Source organism: Zychaea mexicana (genome assembly GCF_025766255.1).
Source record: "Zychaea mexicana strain RSA 1403 chromosome Unknown BDB00scaffold_142, whole genome shotgun sequence".
NCBI classification, from domain to species: Eukaryota; Fungi; Mucoromycota; class Mucoromycetes; order Mucorales; family Lichtheimiaceae; genus Zychaea; species Zychaea mexicana.
The window spans coordinates 27,001-47,397 of NW_026516805.1; the positions used below are offsets into that span (position 1 = coordinate 27,001).

At 42.0% G+C, this 20,397-nt stretch overlaps 5 protein-coding genes across 5 annotated transcripts; 2 read left to right on the top strand and 3 right to left on the bottom strand.

The window, feature by feature from the left end:
- Nucleotides 1–1,569: 1,569 nt before the first annotated feature.
- BDB00DRAFT_885212 (uncharacterized protein) lies at nt 1,570–2,730 on the top strand (the record flags this gene model as incomplete). The annotated part of the gene is made up of 2 exons (XM_053128397.1): nt 1,570–1,681; nt 1,772–2,730. 2 exons carry the CDS (start codon nt 1,570–1,572, stop codon nt 2,728–2,730), a joined length of 1,071 nt encoding a protein of 356 aa, XP_052973631.1.
- Nucleotides 2,731–2,809: 79 nt separating this feature from the next.
- On the bottom strand, nt 2,810–4,072 carry BDB00DRAFT_854285 (SUMO-conjugating enzyme ubc9). The gene is made up of 7 exons (XM_053125679.1): nt 3,895–4,072; nt 3,734–3,817; nt 3,588–3,636; nt 3,458–3,481; nt 3,244–3,353; nt 3,082–3,161; nt 2,810–3,005 (listed from the first exon to the last, which is right to left on the bottom strand). Exons 1-7 carry the CDS (start codon nt 3,961–3,963, stop codon nt 2,945–2,947), a joined length of 477 nt encoding a protein of 158 aa, XP_052973632.1. The 5' UTR covers nt 3,964–4,072; the 3' UTR covers nt 2,810–2,944.
- A 6,978-nt stretch (nt 4,073–11,050) lies between these two features.
- Nucleotides 11,051–11,674, bottom strand: BDB00DRAFT_774571 (mitochondrial pyruvate carrier; the record flags this gene model as incomplete). The annotated part of the gene is made up of 4 exons (XM_053120171.1): nt 11,051–11,114; nt 11,183–11,309; nt 11,409–11,478; nt 11,576–11,674. The coding sequence occupies 4 exons, from the start codon at nt 11,672–11,674 to the stop codon at nt 11,051–11,053; spliced, it is 360 nt and encodes a 119-aa protein (XP_052973633.1).
- Nucleotides 11,675–14,825: 3,151 nt separating this feature from the next.
- On the top strand, nt 14,826–17,472 carry BDB00DRAFT_854337 (uncharacterized protein). The gene is given in 12 exon segments (XM_053125680.1): nt 14,826–14,956; nt 15,031–15,077; nt 15,088–15,180; nt 15,241–15,386; nt 15,453–15,561; nt 15,787–15,907; nt 15,969–16,049; nt 16,109–16,237; nt 16,300–16,407; nt 16,474–16,628; nt 16,696–17,175; nt 17,187–17,472. 11 exon segments carry the CDS (start codon nt 14,935–14,937, stop codon nt 16,999–17,001), a joined length of 1,317 nt encoding a protein of 438 aa, XP_052973634.1. The 5' UTR covers nt 14,826–14,934; the 3' UTR covers nt 17,002–17,175; nt 17,187–17,472.
- A 7-nt stretch (nt 17,473–17,479) lies between these two features.
- Nucleotides 17,480–18,855, bottom strand: BDB00DRAFT_127392 (uncharacterized protein). The gene is made up of 2 exons (XM_053116175.1): nt 18,801–18,855; nt 17,480–18,728 (listed from the first exon to the last, which is right to left on the bottom strand). The coding sequence occupies exons 1-2, from the start codon at nt 18,815–18,817 to the stop codon at nt 17,522–17,524; spliced, it is 1,224 nt and encodes a 407-aa protein (XP_052973635.1). The 5' UTR covers nt 18,818–18,855; the 3' UTR covers nt 17,480–17,521.
- Between the last annotated feature and the right edge of the window lie 1,542 nt (nt 18,856–20,397).

Here is a 20,397-nt window from a genome sequence, read left to right on the forward strand (position 1 = left end):
TTCAAATAGAACCAAACGACGACGTCCCAAAAAGCACCCGCAACCTGTTCAGCAGCAACAGCAACAACAACAGTATCTGGCACGTCGATTGTCAGCTCCTCATCAAATGTCCAACGATCATTCAATGCCATTGTATCCTCATGAGCCCCTTCCCTTGTCATCGTCACCTGAACCGGTTATATCGTCGGAAGCAACGACAGAGTCTGTAATACATCCGCCTCCTCTGTCTCGACAAAACAAGCAACAGAAACAACAGCAACCGCAACAACAGCAACAACGCAAAATCACGCGTAAGCCAGTGCCTGTAGCTCAACTTACACATGCCATAGAAGATATCTATTTAGCAGATGTGAATAGTAAAGAGGAACCTATTACACGGCCGTCGCATCCGCTAAAATCGTTACAAAACCAACAAATTCTCTTGCGCTCACCATTATCTGTCTCATCCACGTCCAGCAGCATCTTTGAGCTATCATCGCCTTCTTCTGTTTCTTCAACATCATCATCTTCAAATGGCTTTTATCCTCCTACTGCTCTACCAGCACCATCGGCACCACCGCACTCCCATCCTTATCAATATCGACAACAGCATCAGCATAAACAACGTAAACGACAATCATTACCACTCATGCCAACAACTACAGAAACAGCACGTACTGCCACGGCTTTGAGTACAAATGCCACACGACATCAATACAAACCGCATAAACTGAATCGAATACACTCTGCCCGACCAGAAGAAAGCGATGACGACAAAGATGAGGACGAAGAGGACCTCAGTATGGATGAAGATGATGCAGCAGCAGAAACCGACAGTGTATTACACCCGACGTTTTGGAATCCAAGGCCTGGGCCAGATGTTGGCGCACCATTACGGCGTAATCTGTCTCGCAGACTCAAAGGTCTCTTACAGCCACAAAAGGTTCGGATAGAGGGCGTGACCAAGGATCAGCATGCGGCATATCGCATATGGAGTGTCAACCGACCGAAAACACCACCACCGCCAGCAATATCCGCATTTGGTAGTAATTATAATGCTTCTGGTGACACGACAATAACGACGACGACGCCAATGTCGACTCACGGAGTCGCGGAGCCCAGGCTATTGAACCCGTTCCAGATCCTCAGGTATACACGCCAAGCTTTTTTTTCTCCTTCAACATATAACACACACTTTAATCACAATACATATGCTAATACATGTATTCTCTTAGTAATACGCTGCCAGTAGCCGACGAGCTTTCTATAGACGATTTTTACGAGCATGAATTTTCGCACATCGATACATACACGGCCAACGTCAAACAACGCGGACCCATGTTAACGCCCACACTACTAGCAACGAAATTTCTGGCACGACCGTATCGGCGCGATTTACATAAAGTGCGGGCTATTTTTGTATGGATTTTACAAAATATTGCAATAACAGTAGACCATCACAGCAACAACAACAACAACAACCAACATGCAACAGTAACAGACGATGAAGCAGCAACAACAACAGCCGATAAGGTGTTGGCTCGAAGAAGTTGTTCATCGGCAGTTGGGATGGCAAACCTATTCTGTGAAATGGCCAAAGCCATCGACCTTGAAGCTCAAGTCGTATATGGCTATCTCCGTAGACACAAGGATACCATGGCTGCAGATGGCATGCCAACAGAAAATCATGCTTGGTGTTCTGGTAAACAAGCAAAAAGAAAAGACAGTTACGATGTTGACGCAACGAATGATTTTTCTAACAATACAAAATTAATGGGGTCTTATCATACAGTTAAAGTAGGAGGCGAATATAGATTTATTGATTGTTGGCTAGCATCACCTTGTCACCAGTATAACAACAAGAGTAACAACGACAACAATGGTGATACCATGCCACTTGTAGTAGAACCACACTGGTTTTTATGTCGACCGCTCGATATGATCTACACCCATTTCCCGACGAGCGCCGTCGACCAATATCTCGAACCACCTGTCAGCATCAACACATTTTTCGCCTTGCCCTTCGTCTGCCTACCATTCTTCCAGCATCACATCCACGTGCTCGACTACGACCCTGCCAGTTGCGAGCTTGTCGGCGACAAGATGTGCCACATTACGCTCCAAATCGATCCAGACATTGCATGTTACGCTGAAGTCGAAACGCGAACGACACAACATGACATGACGCGCACAGCACTTTTGAAAACACGCGGATTAGCACAAAGTTTGGATGACAATGGCGGTGATCGGATATGTAAAATCAAGGCCCAGTTACCGCCAGGTCAATGGATGGGTTGGCTCAAGATTTATGCCGGTCCACGTGTGGTTCCGACAACGGGAACGGGCCAACAGCAACAAGAAAAGCTTGGTGCAAAACATTATCCATTGGCGCTCTGTTTCCGCTTGACGCAACAGATGCCACAAATACAACAACAACAACAACAACAACAGCCGACATTTGATTTTGTCCATATACATGTATGTCAGTACGAATTCTATGTGCAAGAACCACAATGCTATCAACTGTATCCGCTGCAGAAATACAACTTTTCGGTCAAAAGCAATCAAACGCACCACAAACTCGCTATCCGTAGTCCGAACGGGCGACTCTATAAACTAATGTATTATCCACAAGACCATACTTATGACGGCACCATCACTGTGAGTGAGGTTGGTCAATGGACGTTGGTGTGTTTGCTCCACCATGCTGGTGGTCTTTACGTCGTGGCAAGCTGGGAATGCAAAGTTTAAAACGTATATTGATCGTGGTCCCCAACCCCCACTCAACAAGAGATTGTACATATTTGATAAAGTAAAGTAAAATATTACCACGTTGTGTTGTTGTTTCTCTGTTTTTCGTTTATTGATATGTTTTTGAGGTAAAAATGCACAAGAATATACGCTGAAGTATATGTTTATATGTATGTATGAATGTATTTTGACTAGTACTGGACTGCTGCTGCTTCTACGCTCGGTTCTTTGCTGCTTGTTCGCGAACCCGTCGCTCATATTCAACCTTATCCTTTCTGTAATACATACATGTGACGTGTGTTAATTCCGTCGTCCTTTTCTTTACCATCAATTCTTGTTTCTTCTTTTTACCTGAAAAGCATATAAGCATCTTGCTGTGCAGGACTGTCCGGATTGGGATCATTCAGTAGATCTTGGATGCCCAAAAGGATCTATTATCAACATATACTTTAAATTTCTCCCCTTTCCCATTATCGCTGCGCATCTTCTTCTCTTGTCGAAAAGCCGTTATACCTGTCGCAAAGTAATTGCTGGCTTCCATCCTTCATCTTCATTCAGAATGGAAAGACATACAGTGCCTGATGGATAAACGTTGGGATGAAACAGTGGTGGAGTAAACTTGCCTATGAAAAAGGATATGTTTTTAGTCTTTTATTCTATAAAAAACCCAAGAAAGCGACTTATTCCCAGTCGTCAAGCCCGTGTACACTCATGCAGAGTTACTTACATTTTGGTGGTTTGCTTGGGTATTCTATAAAGATTGATATAATGCGAATGTATGCTTGTTAGTGAATTTCATTGATATGCGTTTTCTTATCCACACTATATTCGTTCAGAAAAAAAAACGCAATCATTACCTTCAGGAAAAATCATGGTGATCTTGTACACCCCATGTTCCCATGGAGTCTGAAAGGATTCAAGTAAGCTCATTTCTTCTTTTGTGTGTTTGACCACAATTTTCTTTTTCAATGGAACATTCTAAAGAACAAAGAAGCAAACTTACATTTTCTTTACCAGGAATGCCACATGTCCATTGCATGAGGTCGAGTGTGTTATCTGGAAGCTTACCAGGCCGTGCCCAAAAACCCTGTCCAATGGTCATGCAACTGTTAGCTAATTATCGAAACAATAAATGCAGGCTCCATGCTTTTTTTTACTATTTACATGAGGGTGGTCTTTACGCCACGATTTACGTTCTTCCATTAAACGACCACGTGCAATTCCGGAACTCATTGTCTCTTGTCTCTCTATTTTTTACGTTGATCTATTGCCAACAAAGTTGTATTTAACGCCCAAGGGCTTTTTAAAAAAAAAGAAATGTTTAATTTTCTGAGGAGAGGACCCGCTCTGCGATTTTTTTATAGCTGTGGCTCCTCTGGTGTTGATCCAAGTTTTTTTTTGCAGTCTCTTACAGATTTCAGAACATACGCTACGGCGATACATGTTATTACGTTCCGGGCCACTTTTTAACAAGGGCAGAGCTTAATATAATATGACGGGGCTTTTTTGAACATATTCTAGAATTCATATCCGAAAAATCCATCATACCCAAGAAGTTTGATATTGAGACGAATAAGCTCTCTATGTCAGCATTTACTAGACGCTTCCGTCTCCATCCCAAATTAACCCAACCGCCAGAAGTAAATGCAGCCCATCGTTTATGCCATGGACGGCCTCCCTAGTTAGGACGTTGACATATCCAAAAGCCAAATGATTAAATCACCACCTGGCGTGACTCCTATAGGAGATCGATAAAGTGAACCACTTAGAAACGCGATATGACGAGAACGAACCAGCACCAAGAAAAAGCTCTGCAGATGCCTGCCAGACCTTCTCCTTTTCAAAGTTCCGCGCCCATAGTAAAGGGTTGTTACACCTTTTTACGCGCTACATGGTCTTCCTCTCTTCCTTTGCCTACACATCCCTATAAAGTTCCTCTCCGTTTCTTCTCTTTCGATAGGCTTACTTTGTACATGTCAAGAAATGAGGAATACCATAAAAGTTGAAGACAAATAAAAAACAATGATTGCCTTAAAGAAAAAACGATGCAAGAAGCACTGAAAGACAAGTTTTGATCAACTTTTGGTATGATAAAAATAAAAACTACCTTTCCTTTTGATTGCGCGAAAGCCCAGATATCTAATCATTCTCTACGTGTACGTTGAAACGACCCCATAGGATTTGCAAAAGTCGGCAAAGAAATAGGTTCGCTTCCAAGCGTCACCAAGAACCAAAATCATACAGAAAGCGATTGTCACAGATATATTTAAAAGACTGACAACTAGTCGAGCAGTGTACCGGTTGTTCTATCCATGATAGCAGTGATATAGGTGATAATGAATTGTGGGCAGTTATGTGTGTTGCTAGATTAGCGATGAAATCCTGATACACGATCACGGCAAACAGTTTTAAAAAAACGCCAAGCTCCTGGTCATCCCTAGGTAAATAACATGGTTTGCTTGATTGGTTTATGTCCATACAACTCGAGTCGTCGACGATAGCAACAATAGCGGCCAGCCAAGATTAAACGGTTTGGGTCAACAAAAGACAAACATCCTTACAAGAAAAGTATGTCCATATCATAATGAATTTAGCTCTGAAGGTTTACATGTATAATATTTTGCAATAAGTCCCGTTGACATCATAATTTTCAGAGGTGCTGGATGACACCAGATGAGCCAAGCAAGGGGGTGAGGGGTGAGGCATTAAAAGTGAAAGAGAGTGTGTATCATACGCAAAGCTTTTTTCCAAATGGTCATTCTTGGCACTGTTGCCAAAGATGGGCTGCCACATGTATCGTAAGTTGCAGCTCTTCCTATGCAATACGATACCAATGGTAACATCTTTAACCGACAAAGAGCTTGGTCATAAGCTGAGGACCTTTTACGATACTTTAAAGTATAATTTGGGCCATTGTGCAGTTGACGATGCACAAGGCAAACGACAAGAGCTTCATCTAAACCGTACATTGCTTAATCGGCGAGGTATCGTCTTTGTTACCGTGATACCATCCGTTGCTGCTGTTGCTGCTGCTAACACTATAGGCGTAGTTGTAATATTATATGTAATGCAGCAGAACGGATTTTCCACTCTAGCACAGAGTTCTCAGGAAATAAACCTGAAGCACGAAATTGGTGATAATGCACATTTTAAATCCAGGCACGTGTATACCTTATTTTTCGCTGCCACACCACACGCAAGCTTTCCTATATATAGTAATAAATGCCAGCAGGTTCGTCTTTTTTCTTCTTTCGTTCCGGCGTATAGCACGCACCATTACAGTGAGTTCACTAGCACCCGACCCATACGGTACTGACATTGTTGTCAAAGTAGTGTAGGCTGTTGTTTCTGTCAAACTGGACGGTAAAATGGCTAAACGACACATGTACACAAGACTTTTTTCTTTCAACCCAACTTGTACTATTGTCGCTGTTGTTAGATGGCGCAGAAAATGTTTCGCGCGTATGAACATTTAGTAAGAGACCCTATCGGGTGCATCATTATGAAATCGCAGCAAGGTAACGTTATCATTGCTCACACGCAGTCTGCATACTCTATAGCATTATGTATTACCAGTGGGATTTCTTAAGACGTGTCATATTTGTCCTGATGATGGTTAATGACGTGTCGATCTTATATATGCTATGATTTATATATTATCAGATGGTAGCGATGATAGCTCAATCAAGAAGCAAAGCATCAGGAAGAAGCCAGACAGCTATGATACAGTAATACCACTGCAGTAATGGAATCACTCATATTCGTCAGGTGCAAGTTCATTTGAGGAAAAGGCGAGCAAGATGGCCCCTTTCGTAGATGGTTTGTTGAATTGAAGGCGTCCATTTGCGCCCTTTAAACTTCAGTAAATTCATTAAGCAGTATCTATACATAAATCTAAGTATGCAAGCGAGATCTACTCTTTACTATTGACCTTAGCACTGCCGATTCTTTGTTTTCGTTTAGTGTTTTCTTAGCACACTGACATAAAAGCCACTCACTAACATCAAACTACATTTCTAATACAGACGTCATCATCGATCTACTCAAAGGATACAAATTCGAGCAGACCAAAGAGTTTACAACGCGGTCAACATGCATAAGAACTATTTGCACGGTCATTGCGCAAGCCTTATCGCCTTCTTGTCGCCTCTTGGAAGTGACGTTTGGTTCAAGAATCACGCTTTAAAAGAACCAAAATGATACGAAACTCCTGTTGTGATAAGCTACGTGCAGGAAAAGAGAGAGAGGCGAGCAGCTGAAACAGACTTTCCGAATTTGAAGATCTGGCAGTTATCATATACATGTCTGTTGGCGTATGCTCTGGTGTTGCCTCTTATAAAATAACCCCTTTTCACAAGAAGGTCGCATCATATCTGCGGTAACAAGCAATGTAGGCGAACACAGAAAGTGAAGAGGAGTGTCAAAGTGTGATAAAGCGCGTTGTGATCATGTTACTGTCGTCTGTCATTGTTCTGCGCTTTGTTTAGCACGGAGCTGTGGGTGGGCAAAAAAGATAAGGAACTTGTCAAGCACATGAAAAAAAGACAAAGCAAAAAAAATAAAGCGGTAAAACGTTTATGAGAAGAGTGCGAAAAGAAAAAGATTGTTTTATTTTGTTTATCATTTTGTTTATTTGTGTTTAATAAAAATAAAAAGTTCGTTTTAATTATCCCACCACATACCCAAAGGTACGTGTCCACATTCCCACTGGTACATTGCAAAAGATTTCCTCCGAGCGGACCACTGAATCCAGCCAATCCTCAGAATCCTCTTGACAATCGCCAGCACAAGCATATGACCCGATCATGGCACAGAGCAGTGCATCTGTACTACAGACCAAAGCTGTACCAAAACGAACTGAAGAGAAGAGAAAAAGAAAGGCGAAATTGCTCGCTTTATATAGACATTTTTTCTCGTTCGGGACTTCAAATCCCCGTGGACTCTCATTGGCCCAGATAACGGATTGCGAATCAACTTGTGGGTTGCCTACTATGACATAACAAAACATACAGCACCAAAGGAAAGGAAAGGAGTGGTACTTGATGGTCAAGTAGACAAGCGTGCTTCGGCGGTAGTGGTACGTGTCTCTCACCATGCGGAGCTGTACCCTCCGACGATGTCGCCGCTTGGTTGTGAGGGGGTCCGTGCACGGCACCGTGTAAAGCGAAAACAAAGACACGAATGTGAATGAGCATGTAGATTCACGGAAGAAATGCTTTTCTGTGAGCAATCAAATGGCAATACAGGAGTGATTGACAAGGTAGACAATTCACTATCAGTGAATGTTGAGAATACATTCCACCCAGCAGCCAGTTTACAGTCCTTCACCCAACAAGACAAACAGCGTGTGTATATAGCGTAGTTCACAGTACTTTGATATTATTTTTTGACTGTGTGTGTGGTACGTAATGTTATGTGTGTGCGGAAAAAGATGCCCCCATCGCTGCAGTATATAATAAAGACCCGTTATCTTCTATGTTTAACCGTGCTCGTCAACTGCTGCTTTATCATTTTCGCTATCCGCCAACAGTTCTCTGAACCACGCCGTGTAACCTCCTCCCTCCATCCTCCATCCCAAGTATGTGCTGCTACAGATAAGTTGGCCCGCTCATAATAAGTATCTGCTGCCGCTAGTGAATTCGACTCATTCCTTCATTGTTTTTCATTGCTGCCGATAAAGTAAATCGGTTTGTTTGTTTTTGTGCGGTTCTACGTTCTTTTAAAGCAGCGTTCAAGATCCAAGGGGATGATCAGAAGAATAACACTACAAACGATGACTTCCTACAACTTTTGACACTTTTGCGTGCGTAATTCGTTGCCCCATTTATTACCTTGTTCACTCGCCATCCCTTTGTGCATTTCGAGTGCAAAGTCAATTGGCCAAATCGTTGCGTCAGAATGCGCTTTCACTCTACATAGTTTTCGTTTCAGGGGGAAAGCTGTTGGAACGTTCAAGGTTTCGACACACGCGTAACTTCGTCACTATCCAAAAAAGAAAGATCTGTGTTGTGCTCTTCCTGATTTTCCTCATTCCTAGACTACCTTTGCTTCCTGCTGATTTACTTCCGTTATGCTTGTCGTTAGTGTGGGTTTGTGCGTACGCGTTCATAGCCTTCGTTATGTTAAAAAAAAAGAGAGACGTAACGAATTTACCCCTATTGTTGCCTATTTCCACAGCAAAATACACATTGTGTTTCTGATCGTCTCTTTGCAGTCTACTTGTCGTTGCCGAATTAATGATGTTACGAGAGAAAAATCCTGCTCTTTTACTTTTGCTTTTTATATACGTTAAAAGCACCGTTTACTGTGCATTACGTCCCACTTAGCTTAACATATAGTCCCTTTTGGTATAAAATTACGATCCACGATCCGCTTAATTTTTATTAAGTCTTGTCTTTAGATGCCACAGAAAAGTGTGCTGGGGACGAGCAGCTTCTTCGCTACAAGACTTCTCCCAGCAGTAGTTCCATCCACGACTGGTGCATTGACTGGTGGCAAGGTGGCATATCAATTAAAGTTGGCAGGGATAGTAATATGTGTTTGCTCTTGGACTACATGCGTTTGCTTTAAACCATGTAGAATTTCCCGTATAATGAACGCTCCAAGGCTACGTTTTTGGTTTGAGCCACTGATCCGGTCAGTGTACGAAAATGTTCACCGAGCCATGTCACCTTTACCAATAGGTCAAGAAGGACTTAGTCTCTGGATCGCTTTCAAAGGCATTGCACACCGTGGGCGACGGCTGATAATGAGCGCCGAAATGACTAGTCCCTCCAATAGGGATCGTCGCTTTACAGGAAAAACTCATAATTCCTGAAATTAGTTTTCCCAACAGTGGATTATGATGTTTAGGGAATCGTTTGGTCATATAAACGTGTGGACAGTAGCATGTCATCAGATACATAATCAAAGGAAACAAGATGGGCGGTGGAAATAAGGAAATCACAACGTGATCTGCCGACGTTGGCCAACATCCTAACTTGCGTTGAATCGCTTTTAAATATAATGAGGATAATCATGAAATATCTCCAACAACCATTGGAAAAGAAACGTCGTATATTTGGGCAAGAAAATCATGGCAACTATCATCTACATTTTAGATGCGGTGCTTCCCGTTTTTGCACCATCATCTCATTGATACAAAGGGCTCACAATGTTTTTTGGTATAAGTTCTATTTCGCCCTGTACGTCGTTGGACACGCTGATGATTACGCCTTGCGTTATCAATCGACGCTCAAGCGAGGCGTGCCCTTTCCCCATTATGTTATCGAACAATTGACGAAACACCTTGTAGCCGAACAAATTGTAGAGTAGATAGTCTGCAAGAGAGACATTACCGAAACTACAATAACGTTTATGTGCAATACAGTTACGTGTATAACAATTCAATAGAATCTGTACAAACGACCTTTTGCTTCCTTAATATTATGTTGATAACTTTTCATTATAAAATAATATAGCTACTCATGTCTTTAAAATAATCTCTATAAACAACCCAAAATAGAGCTAGAGAAACATCTAGTAAAGGCTAAACTATGTGTACACTCGTGTTATTCATACAATCAAGTTTCCTATCTAACTGTACAAAATGCTGTTTTATTTAAGGCTGTCAAGGTGCCATAAGTGAGAACCTATGTACTGGTGTTACTGATTCCAGCATCCTGGCAAGTTTCTATATCATTGCTTTTCCAAAGCGCTTTGTGCTACGATGTTTCTTCATGTTTCTCACCGAATCGCGGTTTTCCATGAGTTAATACTCATGGGGTTTATGCTATTTACTTCTTGTTTACGAGGCTAGGTAGGACTCTATCCAAGCATAACCTTAGATAAAACTAAAAGAGGCTGTACTATAACGTAACTTTCCATTTTAGTATATTGTCTTAATCAGAGCAGTGCTGCCATGTCTTGGTTAATGTTATGTTATAAAAAGTGGAAAAGAAGATCTTGCAAGATAATGGCATATTTTGACGTTAGAAGCCAGAAAAACAGTGAGAGTGTTGCCAGCTCACACAGGAGCCCGAGGAACACGAAAAAAATAGAGCGCGGGTGCTTCGCACACATCCGAAAATATACACCGTGCTAGCGTGGTATGTAACACCCAATTCCCAGGTATTTTTCAGTAACAACCATGTTCCTCTGTCTCTTCGTCAGTGAAATGCCCAATGCAAGCTTCGCTTTAAAGTATATATCATAGTATAGTAGTAGTATAGGAGGTTGTAGGGGGAATGAGCTCTCTCTCTTTTTTTATATGTCAAATGGAGGAAAAAGAATATACATTATGCACAAAAAAAAGTATAAACATATAACAATCGCACATCCTCTAGGCAGCCTTGACGGCCTGTTCTTGCGCCTGCTTTTGCTTGTACTCATCCGACATACGGTAGCTAATGTAAAAAACCATGTTGAGTTGCCGTTCTTTTCCTGTTTCCTCTTTACTACTAGGAAGACTTACTTCATGATTCTTGCCACTTGCATCAGGCCAGTGCCTGCTACGAAAACATTGACAGTGCCGAGGGTAATGTTCTTGGGTATAATCACCATGGAATAACGGGTCCAGATAAGACCAGTGGCGACCAAAGCTATTCAAATAATAACTCACGTTACTTCTTTTGCTTGAAATGTATTTGCTTTTTCATACACGCACACCATACGCGAACGCTCAAATGAAAGAGACTTACACAAGTTTTGCGGCAAGCTCAAGTTTTCAGCAGGGCGCTGCAAGTCACTGATACCAGCAATGACCAAAGCCTAAATATAATATGCAAACATATAAAACGCACAATCCCATTATTCAGCAATCAGAAGGTTTTCACATAAACTCTAAATAAAAAGTAGAGTAATTTACCCATTTCATGGCAGGGGCCCAGAAGTGAATGGTCTTGGGACCCGCTGGCGAGTTGATGAATCTCGAGATTGCCGACTGTGATGCTGCAGAGGTGGCCATTTCTTATGTAAAATCTAGAAAAGGGGCGGGTAAAGACAGGTAAAAAAGAACCCAAAAAAAACCTGAGCTGGGGCAAACCCACAAAATATATATAAACCGGAACAGACCGGATGAATTCACTACCGGATAGAAAAGAGGAAGCCCTTTCCCCCATTCTGAACCGTGATTGGCTGGAGAGGGATTTCCTCTTTTTGGGTGCGGTGTGTGAGAAATTTGCAGTAGAGGTGGCGGGGGCGGTACGACAGGGCAGGCAGTAAGTTCGCGCTCTTTATAACGATCTTTTATTATTTTTGGAAAAGTTCACAAGAAACGTGGAAATAGTATGTACATGGAAAGTTGAATTGTTGGAAGGACAAGAAAAGAAAAACACTCTTGTTAAATGTGTGTAAGGTTGTATGTAAATATCAAATTTTTCCTTATCATCGTTCGTAGTTTGCATTGTATGTTTCTGAACAACGTGGAGGAGCGGTAGGACGCTTGCTTTGACGTCGAAGTAAGGTACCGGCTCGTCTAGTGGCTACAGATGGAGCGCGACGAAGTTTGTCGGTTGTTGATGGTTGTGGTACTCCATCCGTCGCATGGTAAACGCCATCTTTGTAGCAGCGGTCGTAGTAATCCTTGTCTAGAAAAACAGAACAAGCACTCATAATCAGTTATCACAATCGCACACTGACAACAGTGATAGATGGTAAAACGAGATGGATGCTTGTCGGAAAGGGCCTTTATCTAGAATGTACCTCTGGAATCGTACTCGGGCAAAAATGTGCGCCGCTTGGTGTACTTTTCAATTCGCCACATTTCGAGCTGGTTCTTTAGTTTTTCGATGAAACCGACCATGATGATCAAAGAGGTGTATTATAAGGAAAGGATAGGTATGTCTATATTACGATAAATGAATGACTGGTTAGAAAGAGTTATAGAGGAGAGGAGAGGAAGGAGGAGGAGAGGAGAAAGAGAAAAAGAAGAAAAGAAAAAGGGAAGAGGTGTGTGTCGATGATAAAGATCGTCTGTCTAGAACTACTTCCAAAAACACAATGATGGGATGGCGGAGTGTATACATTAGCAGTGGAACGGAAAAAAAACAATAAGCAGAATGCTGTAGTAAATATAGTAACACACACAAAACACGCTCATGTGTACACACACGTATGATACACACAGACAAGGAGGACAATGGTTGGCAATGGCCAAACGCTGCGCATTTGACAGGTCTTACTTGTAGCTTCTCTGATTTAGGTTTAGCGTCTAAAAAATAACACATGAACATCATTTAGTCCTTTTCTTCTGGGTTTCTTTTCCGTTTAATTGACATTGTTGATTTAAGCCTCCGTTTGTTGTTCAGACAAAAGGCGTCTTGAATAAGAAAGCCTACTTGTCAGAAAACTTTCGCTTATCGTTTTACCAGGTCAAAGTCGATCTTTTCTAATACTGTAACTAATATTTGTGATACCTGTTTAGATGCCGACATGCAACTTCTTATCGCATCACGATTGATAACTTTTACACGCTTTGTATTGTATAGACGCAATTCGTTGCTTACAGCTAAGATACACCACCATCCTGATGAGTTTCGTCAACGGATATTTTTTGTGTACTGTGGCCAGATAATTACTTACGTAACGCTGGGAATTGCTGCAGTAACAACAGAAACAGGTACAAGTGGCTACCCTAAATTACGACTCATATCTCGCTATCTTTACTGCTGCAGAATAAACTTTTTTTTGGGCATTCTAATCCCTGCTCCGAGTAACATTAATAGATATCATCTTATTTCTACCAAAATTCCCTAGTATTGATCATAATATGATGCATTCCTCTGAGCTACCTCTAGATCGACAAGCCGTTTCGTGAATTTAGCAGTGAAAAATGAATAGCGATATATACTTTCCTCCGCCCATTCACACAAGATTTTTATTCGCCTGTGGTACCTGTGTACGAGAGACTTTCGTTTCTAGGCACCGCTCTTGATGTAAAATAACCTCCAGTATGATCACTGACCGACAAAGAGGGCGCAAGGTAATAAAGACAAGAGGGATGTCGACGGTGTACACTGTATATGTTTTATAGAAAAATCAGCCATTGGATTACAGTCCAACGTAAGGTACAGATGTACCAAGCTTGGACTGGCAACATGTCATCAGACATGCTAATAATACACTATTTGTTGCACATACATATATATATACAGGGTTTCCAAAAAGTGGTCCTAGTCATACCCAGCCGCCGACTTGGATAGTCGGATTTTTACTTGCGGTATTATCGAGGAACAGCTCGACAAGTAACCGCAACCGCAACCGCAAGTGCGGGGTCTACATTATACACCTGTGCACGCTTGCCATTTGTGGCAGTTGCCGTCAGTAGTTTATTATCCCTCTCCTCTTATCAAACAATAAAATGCCTGAACTCGGTGAAAAACGCAAAAGAACTTTTGGAGTAGTCCACAAGTATGGGACGAAAAAGCTTACGCACACGACCTCTTTGATCGGACGTAATGCTTCGAATTCGCGAGCTCAGATTACACCCTCTGACACCAACGAAAATGAATGGGCCAATGTCGTTGAAAGTCCTTTCGTCATGCGTGAAAGGAAGAGAACCGACGAACGTGCCAAGGAATGGGCCGAGCTCTTACCTTTTCTCACTGAGGCGTATATCCAAGGCTATGGTGTCCAGGTCCCAGTACCTCAGTCACTAAAGGCCACCGACGACGTTTTCTTGACGTGCGCGTGCAAAGAGAAGAAGTCGACCTACGTCACGACTGTCTATAAGTGTGGTATGAATAGAAGCAGTTCCTCAACTTTACGAATAAGAAAAGGAAAAACAGTTAGATAGTAGACCATCAATTGATCAACATATGTGTTAGGGATTCGCCCTGACAAGATCACTTACTGCAAGATTTGCCCCGAACATTCGTTGCCAGTAGTCACGATGCGTCGTCATCTCTTTCCTTTGACACCATCCGATCCGCAGCACGCCATTCACATTGAACAAATGCGCAGTTTCCATAACATGCATTACATTTGCCGTGTCTCGATCCATGCAATCGCTGAATGGGCTCGAGCAGAGTATCACTTCAAGGTATGATTAGTTTAATAGATGGAAAGATAAGTAAATAGGATGAACTTAATGTGATTACACACTTTCTATTAGCTTCCGATACCTGCATCGTTCAAGCAACGACTGACGGAAGCTCTCCCAATTTATGGGAGATTAATGCTCAATCTGGAGAAGAAGCATCGAGATCTGTGTGACCTGGATGACGCATGTCCCGCATGCAGATATGCGGTATGTTTCTAATTTATGTGCTGTGAAACAATTTTCTATATTAAGGAGTTAAACATGTCGAGCGTTTGTTTTAGTCTGGTCCCAAGATCATAGCTGGAGATGGAGACCAGTCGCTACGTCGGTTTGCTAAGACAAAGGATCCGAAGGAAGTCGCCTTTGAAGGCCAAGAGGAAGTCGATCGCTCGTGGGTCAATCCGGAGCAAGTAATTCAATATGAAAGCTCGGTATGAATATTTAGGACATACATGGAGCGTGCATTTATATTGAATAACCTTAATTCCCAGGCAACTGACGGATGTGAGACTTGGCAAGCTCTCAACTCAAAGAAGAGAGTAAAAACAAGCCATCTGGACCAGACAGGAGCATTCGCGTGTACGTGTGGTCATGGTCATCCAGTGGCCATCATCGATATGAATACGCCAGGCGAACAGTGAGTTTCTCGAAGTATACATTTAATGTATCAGGTCTTACTTTAACCGATGTCAAATGATACTAGATATACGTACATGCTTAGCTGTCTACAGAAGGTGATCGACTTACCCCTTTACGGATCAAACATCCGCATCATGTACGATGTCGGTTGCAAGCTTCGTCCTGCTCTGCAGGTAATCTTCGATTCTTAAATACCATACACTGCAAACCTATCAGCGGTTACATATCTCTCTTTTTTTATTTCTTATTACCAGAGAACCGATCGTCTACACAGCATTAAGGATGTTGACATTGCTGTCGGCATCTTTCATGTAACTGGGCATAATCCCGAATGCCAAATCCATTTTCACCCTCGTTTGAGGATCGGCTTTGGGCTGCAAGATGGTGAACATTTAGAGAGACTTTGGTCATTCCTCAACGGATTTGTGTCTATGACACGACATATGTCGTCTCTCAACAGACGACTCAAGCTGACGATTGCTCTGAACTTTTACGCCCAACAAAAAGATGACAATCTAGGTATATCAATCGCACCAACATGTCAAATTGCAGCAAATCCACTGAACGTTTGCTCTTGTAGGCCAATACATCCGCCGCAGATACGTACGCACACTCAAGCTTGAAGAAGATGCGCTGAAAGCTCTAAGACAGTCGGCGTTATGTCAATGATGAAGAAGCGATGAAAGAGATGGAAGAGAAATGGATAGACACGTCGCCGAGTCCAAAAAAGAAACGTCGAAAAAGATGGCAGCAGCAGATTTGCTCAAACATGCAGAGCTATAGAGAATTTGCGTGTTGCTATTGCTATCTATGATATTATTAATCAAGCTTTCAAACACCAAGGCAATGGTAACATCTTTGATCAGCTCGATCGAGTAAAGACAAACTCATCTGAGATATTGTCTTTGTAGGCCACAACCAGACGCAGAATCTCGCAGGCCAAAGACAAGCAGCGCGAAATCAAATTGAAAAGCGCCTCATAACATACAACACGAAGATCAATGCCGGACCTGTTTTTGGTACGTGTTATATCTTCGCATCATACAGCATGACCGACTTTAACAAATGACTAACGCTATATGCAGGCTTCGAAGATTATGGTAACGATATCAATGCAGTACTTCGAAAAGACAGTCATTTACGTTTTCGCATGAACATCATTTGCACCGTTGAGGATAACGCACCATACGACGCTTTCCATGGTTTGCAAAGAGCAAACGAAGAACTTGCTTTTTTGAAGGTATGGAAATTTTGCTTGACTTAATTTGCCGGTAATGTTAATGCACAGATTTATGGACCGCTATTAGGACGAAGCCGCTTCTGTGTTAAAGTATGGACAAGCTGCTATTGATAAGCTCGAAATGGCTATCAACGCAGCCGTAACTGTGCCATACAATTTGGAAGCGTGTTATGGCCAGATCGGTTTGATCCAAATGTGGAAACGCAAGTTGGAGCGTGCCAAGTCTTGGCAAAGAGAACAAGCGAAACAATTGGCCGTAATTCTTGATTCTACCGAGGCTAACCCAGGATCCTTGTCGCTGCTTCGTAATGCTGCTGGTACGGAAGAAGAAGACTTGGAAGAAGAAGAAGAGGAGACAAATTGGAGGTGCTAGACCCTACAAAGATAGCCGATGAAGTTGAAGACGAGGAATGGGAAGTTGATCCAACTCTATTTGGAGACGGAATTCCGGTTGAGATGCACCAACCTCGTCCGCTCAGTAAACACAACTCGCAACCTTTTTTCTATTTGCTTACGATAAACAAGAATATGGATATGTAACAATGGTGCTATGATTAAGCTCAAGTGCTATGTATGCTAACAAGCATTATATTTAGTTGGTTTTCTTCACAATCAAACTCATCGGGGATCGCATCTAACAATCGGCCATATTTGTGACAACGGATGTAAAGTCTAACTTAGCTAACGGTTACTATATGATATACAAGAGGGAATCTGAATCCTTAGGTTAGCCAGCTCTTTTTACCAGAATCTATATGCTCGGTGATCAACCGATGAAGGGAAAAGCTAAGTCAGTTTCTTATATGCATCACCTTTTTTACTTGATAAATAAATGTGAACAATGTGTTTACTACTTCGGTTATGCTTTCTTCAATGCTGATTATTGTAAGGGATTAAGCTATTAAAATCAATGCTGCCTTTTGATATGTGAAAAGCCTTGATGGAAGGATTTGTATCATGATGTAACTTAATAATTTGCCGAGTAGATCATCAAACAAGTATTGTCTATGTGAGCATGAGCAAACATCATTATTAAAATCTTCGTACTCTACTCCATGTTGATCATCTTCACTAACACTACTACGGCCGCTTCCACCTTCAGAGCTGCTATGAGCTGCTTCCTCGCCTACATATTCTTCTTCGTATCGACGTCCTCTGAGTTTTTTAATACCGGTGGACTCAATGCGCAACAGCACTGGTTCCAAATCGTTTTCGAGAAGGAACCTCCATTCGTCGGGTCTTGGGACGTTTTTCTTAAAGAGGCCCCTCTCTTCATCTTCATCGTCGGTGATCGTCCCCAGATCGATAATGCTCTCGTCGCTATGGCTTGAGCGCAACAGAAAAGGGTTTCCAACCCAACGGAAAGCTCTAAATTTAGGCCCATGGTCAGCAAGAAATCGAGGGCAAGTTGCTTTCAAAGCGTCTCTGACAGCAGCATCGACATCCATGATCTCGGACACAGAGAGCTGATCGTATTCCTTCTCTGCTTCTTGCATAAAAATGTTGTCGAAAAATTGGTTCTTTGTCGAATCCAAAACAGTGCGACCTTCTGCTGCGCACAAAGAGTAGACGCAATATTTCCAGGAGGATCCGATCTTGCTTTGACACTCTTGAATTGTACAATGGAATTCAATTCGCTCAATAGCAACTTCAACAGCATCGAGTAGCTCTAAATAAGCTCGTTGCCGTTGGAATTCACCCATCACCAGCAGCTCCATGAACATTTTTGAAGCAGCGGCATCTCGTCGTTGTATCGTCTTTCTGGCCTTGTCAGTGGGAGCATACTTCTTTGAGTTCTCCCATTTTGTGTGCCTTTGCCTCTTTGCTGACACTGTTGATGGCGGACCTGGACGCTTTTTTTCAAGCTTCATTCCATGGCACTTTGTCATGTGCTTTCTGAAGGCGTCTTCAGTAGCATAGTGCTTGGAGTGCTTGATGCAATAATTTTGCAAAGGAAACTTGGTGGGACGAGTTTTGTCGGAGTACCATGTCAAAGTTGGCGTTCCAGGGGTCATGGACGCGCGACGTGGTCTACCCTGCTGGGGTGGCGGAGGAAGGGTTGGAGTAATGAAGCTGGTGTCGTTAAAGGAGTAATTTTCGCTGCGTCATGGTTAGTTTGCTAATACTATGAAAAATGTGATATAACTACGGTGCCGTTTTCTAGAAACATACGCAGAAGACTCGGGCATGGTTTATTTTTAGCAAAACGATTTTACAGGTGAAAAAGGGTAAGGGACATACACTACAAAAAAAAAGGCTTTTTTTGTTGCTACTCTTGAGCCATCTCCGAATGAACCTACACGATGATCATAGCCTTTTATAGCTGGTAAAGAACCTGATTAGCACCCAGTTAAAATACAGTATCCATTGCGGTAAGTGGCGAAAGGGCGAAGTGGTTTTCGATATACCCACCGTTGTCAGCATCATATTATGCAACTAATCTGCCAGGCTAATTACTGTAAAGACGAAGATGCATGTGGCTGTTGGACAGCCTAGGTCCCACAACCACAGTAGAACAATTCGTCTGGGTTGCGCATCTGTGACGAACCCGTTTGGCTGAGTTGCGCATCTGTGACAGACCCGTCTGGCTGGGTTACGCAACTCTGACTGAACCATCCGTGTGGGTTGCAGATCCGTCTGTCTACATCGCGTGCATCCATTGTGCAAACTAATTAATATTATGGCTACTATCTATTTCTCTCTTCCACATAGTTGAATGAGCATAATGCATTATTTTTATTTTTATTTATCAAACATAATAGATAATAACGTAATAATAGGTTTTGTACGATAATACAAGGCACTATATTTCATATCTCACGAGGAAGTAAAGAGTCAGCGTTAAAAGTAATCTGCAAAGCAACTTTCAAAATTTTAGTTCGTACCCTTGTTTGTTGACTTGAATGATCAATGAAGCTTGAAATGAGAAGGTTAAGTTGCCCGACACTCTTCTCAAGATTTAAGTAAATGCATCTGTATAGCTTTTTCCAACTGCAAATAAATATATACAGCTTTAAAAATATATCTAAAGAATATATGAATAACAATACTTTCTCTACAGTAAAGCCGTTCCCGTTCATTGCATACTCAGTATTATCAAGCTATAATTGCTAAACATTTTTCTTATTAGATAGCTTATTCAAGTACTGCTAAAAATACGACCATCTCTTCTTCTTTATAAGTATTCACCAGACCCAGACAAAGATAAACAATGTAAGTGATCATTTCTGATTGTATCATTGATGGAGTTATCTATTATATTCAACGTAAGCCAGGTGCCTAGCAACCAAGCCAGATGGGTCTGTTATGGATGCACAAACCAGGCGGATGGTTCTGCTGTGGTTGCGCAACCCAGCCAGACGGGTCTGTCACAGATGCGCAACTCAGACGGATGGTTCTGCTGTAGTTGCATAACGCAAACAGATGGATCTGTTATAGTTGCATTTAGATAAACGAGTCAGACACATTGATGCAGCTGTGTATGAGTAAATGCAACAACTTGTTTCTAGGGCTCTAAATTTGACCAATGTATCGCGTTAAGGCAGAAACGGTTGGTCAAGGTGCTGGTTTTATTCCTGACAGGTATTGCTAAACGGGTGTGGGGCTGGGCCCATTCCCAATATGATAGTATATAATAATATTTATTGATAGTAAAGACGATAGTGTATACTGTACAGTGACTGATCTTCTCAAATGGCCTATATAGGCAATTAAAGCATTGGCAAGTTCTATGTTTTCTTCACGTTAAAAAAATGAAGAAACTGTGTGT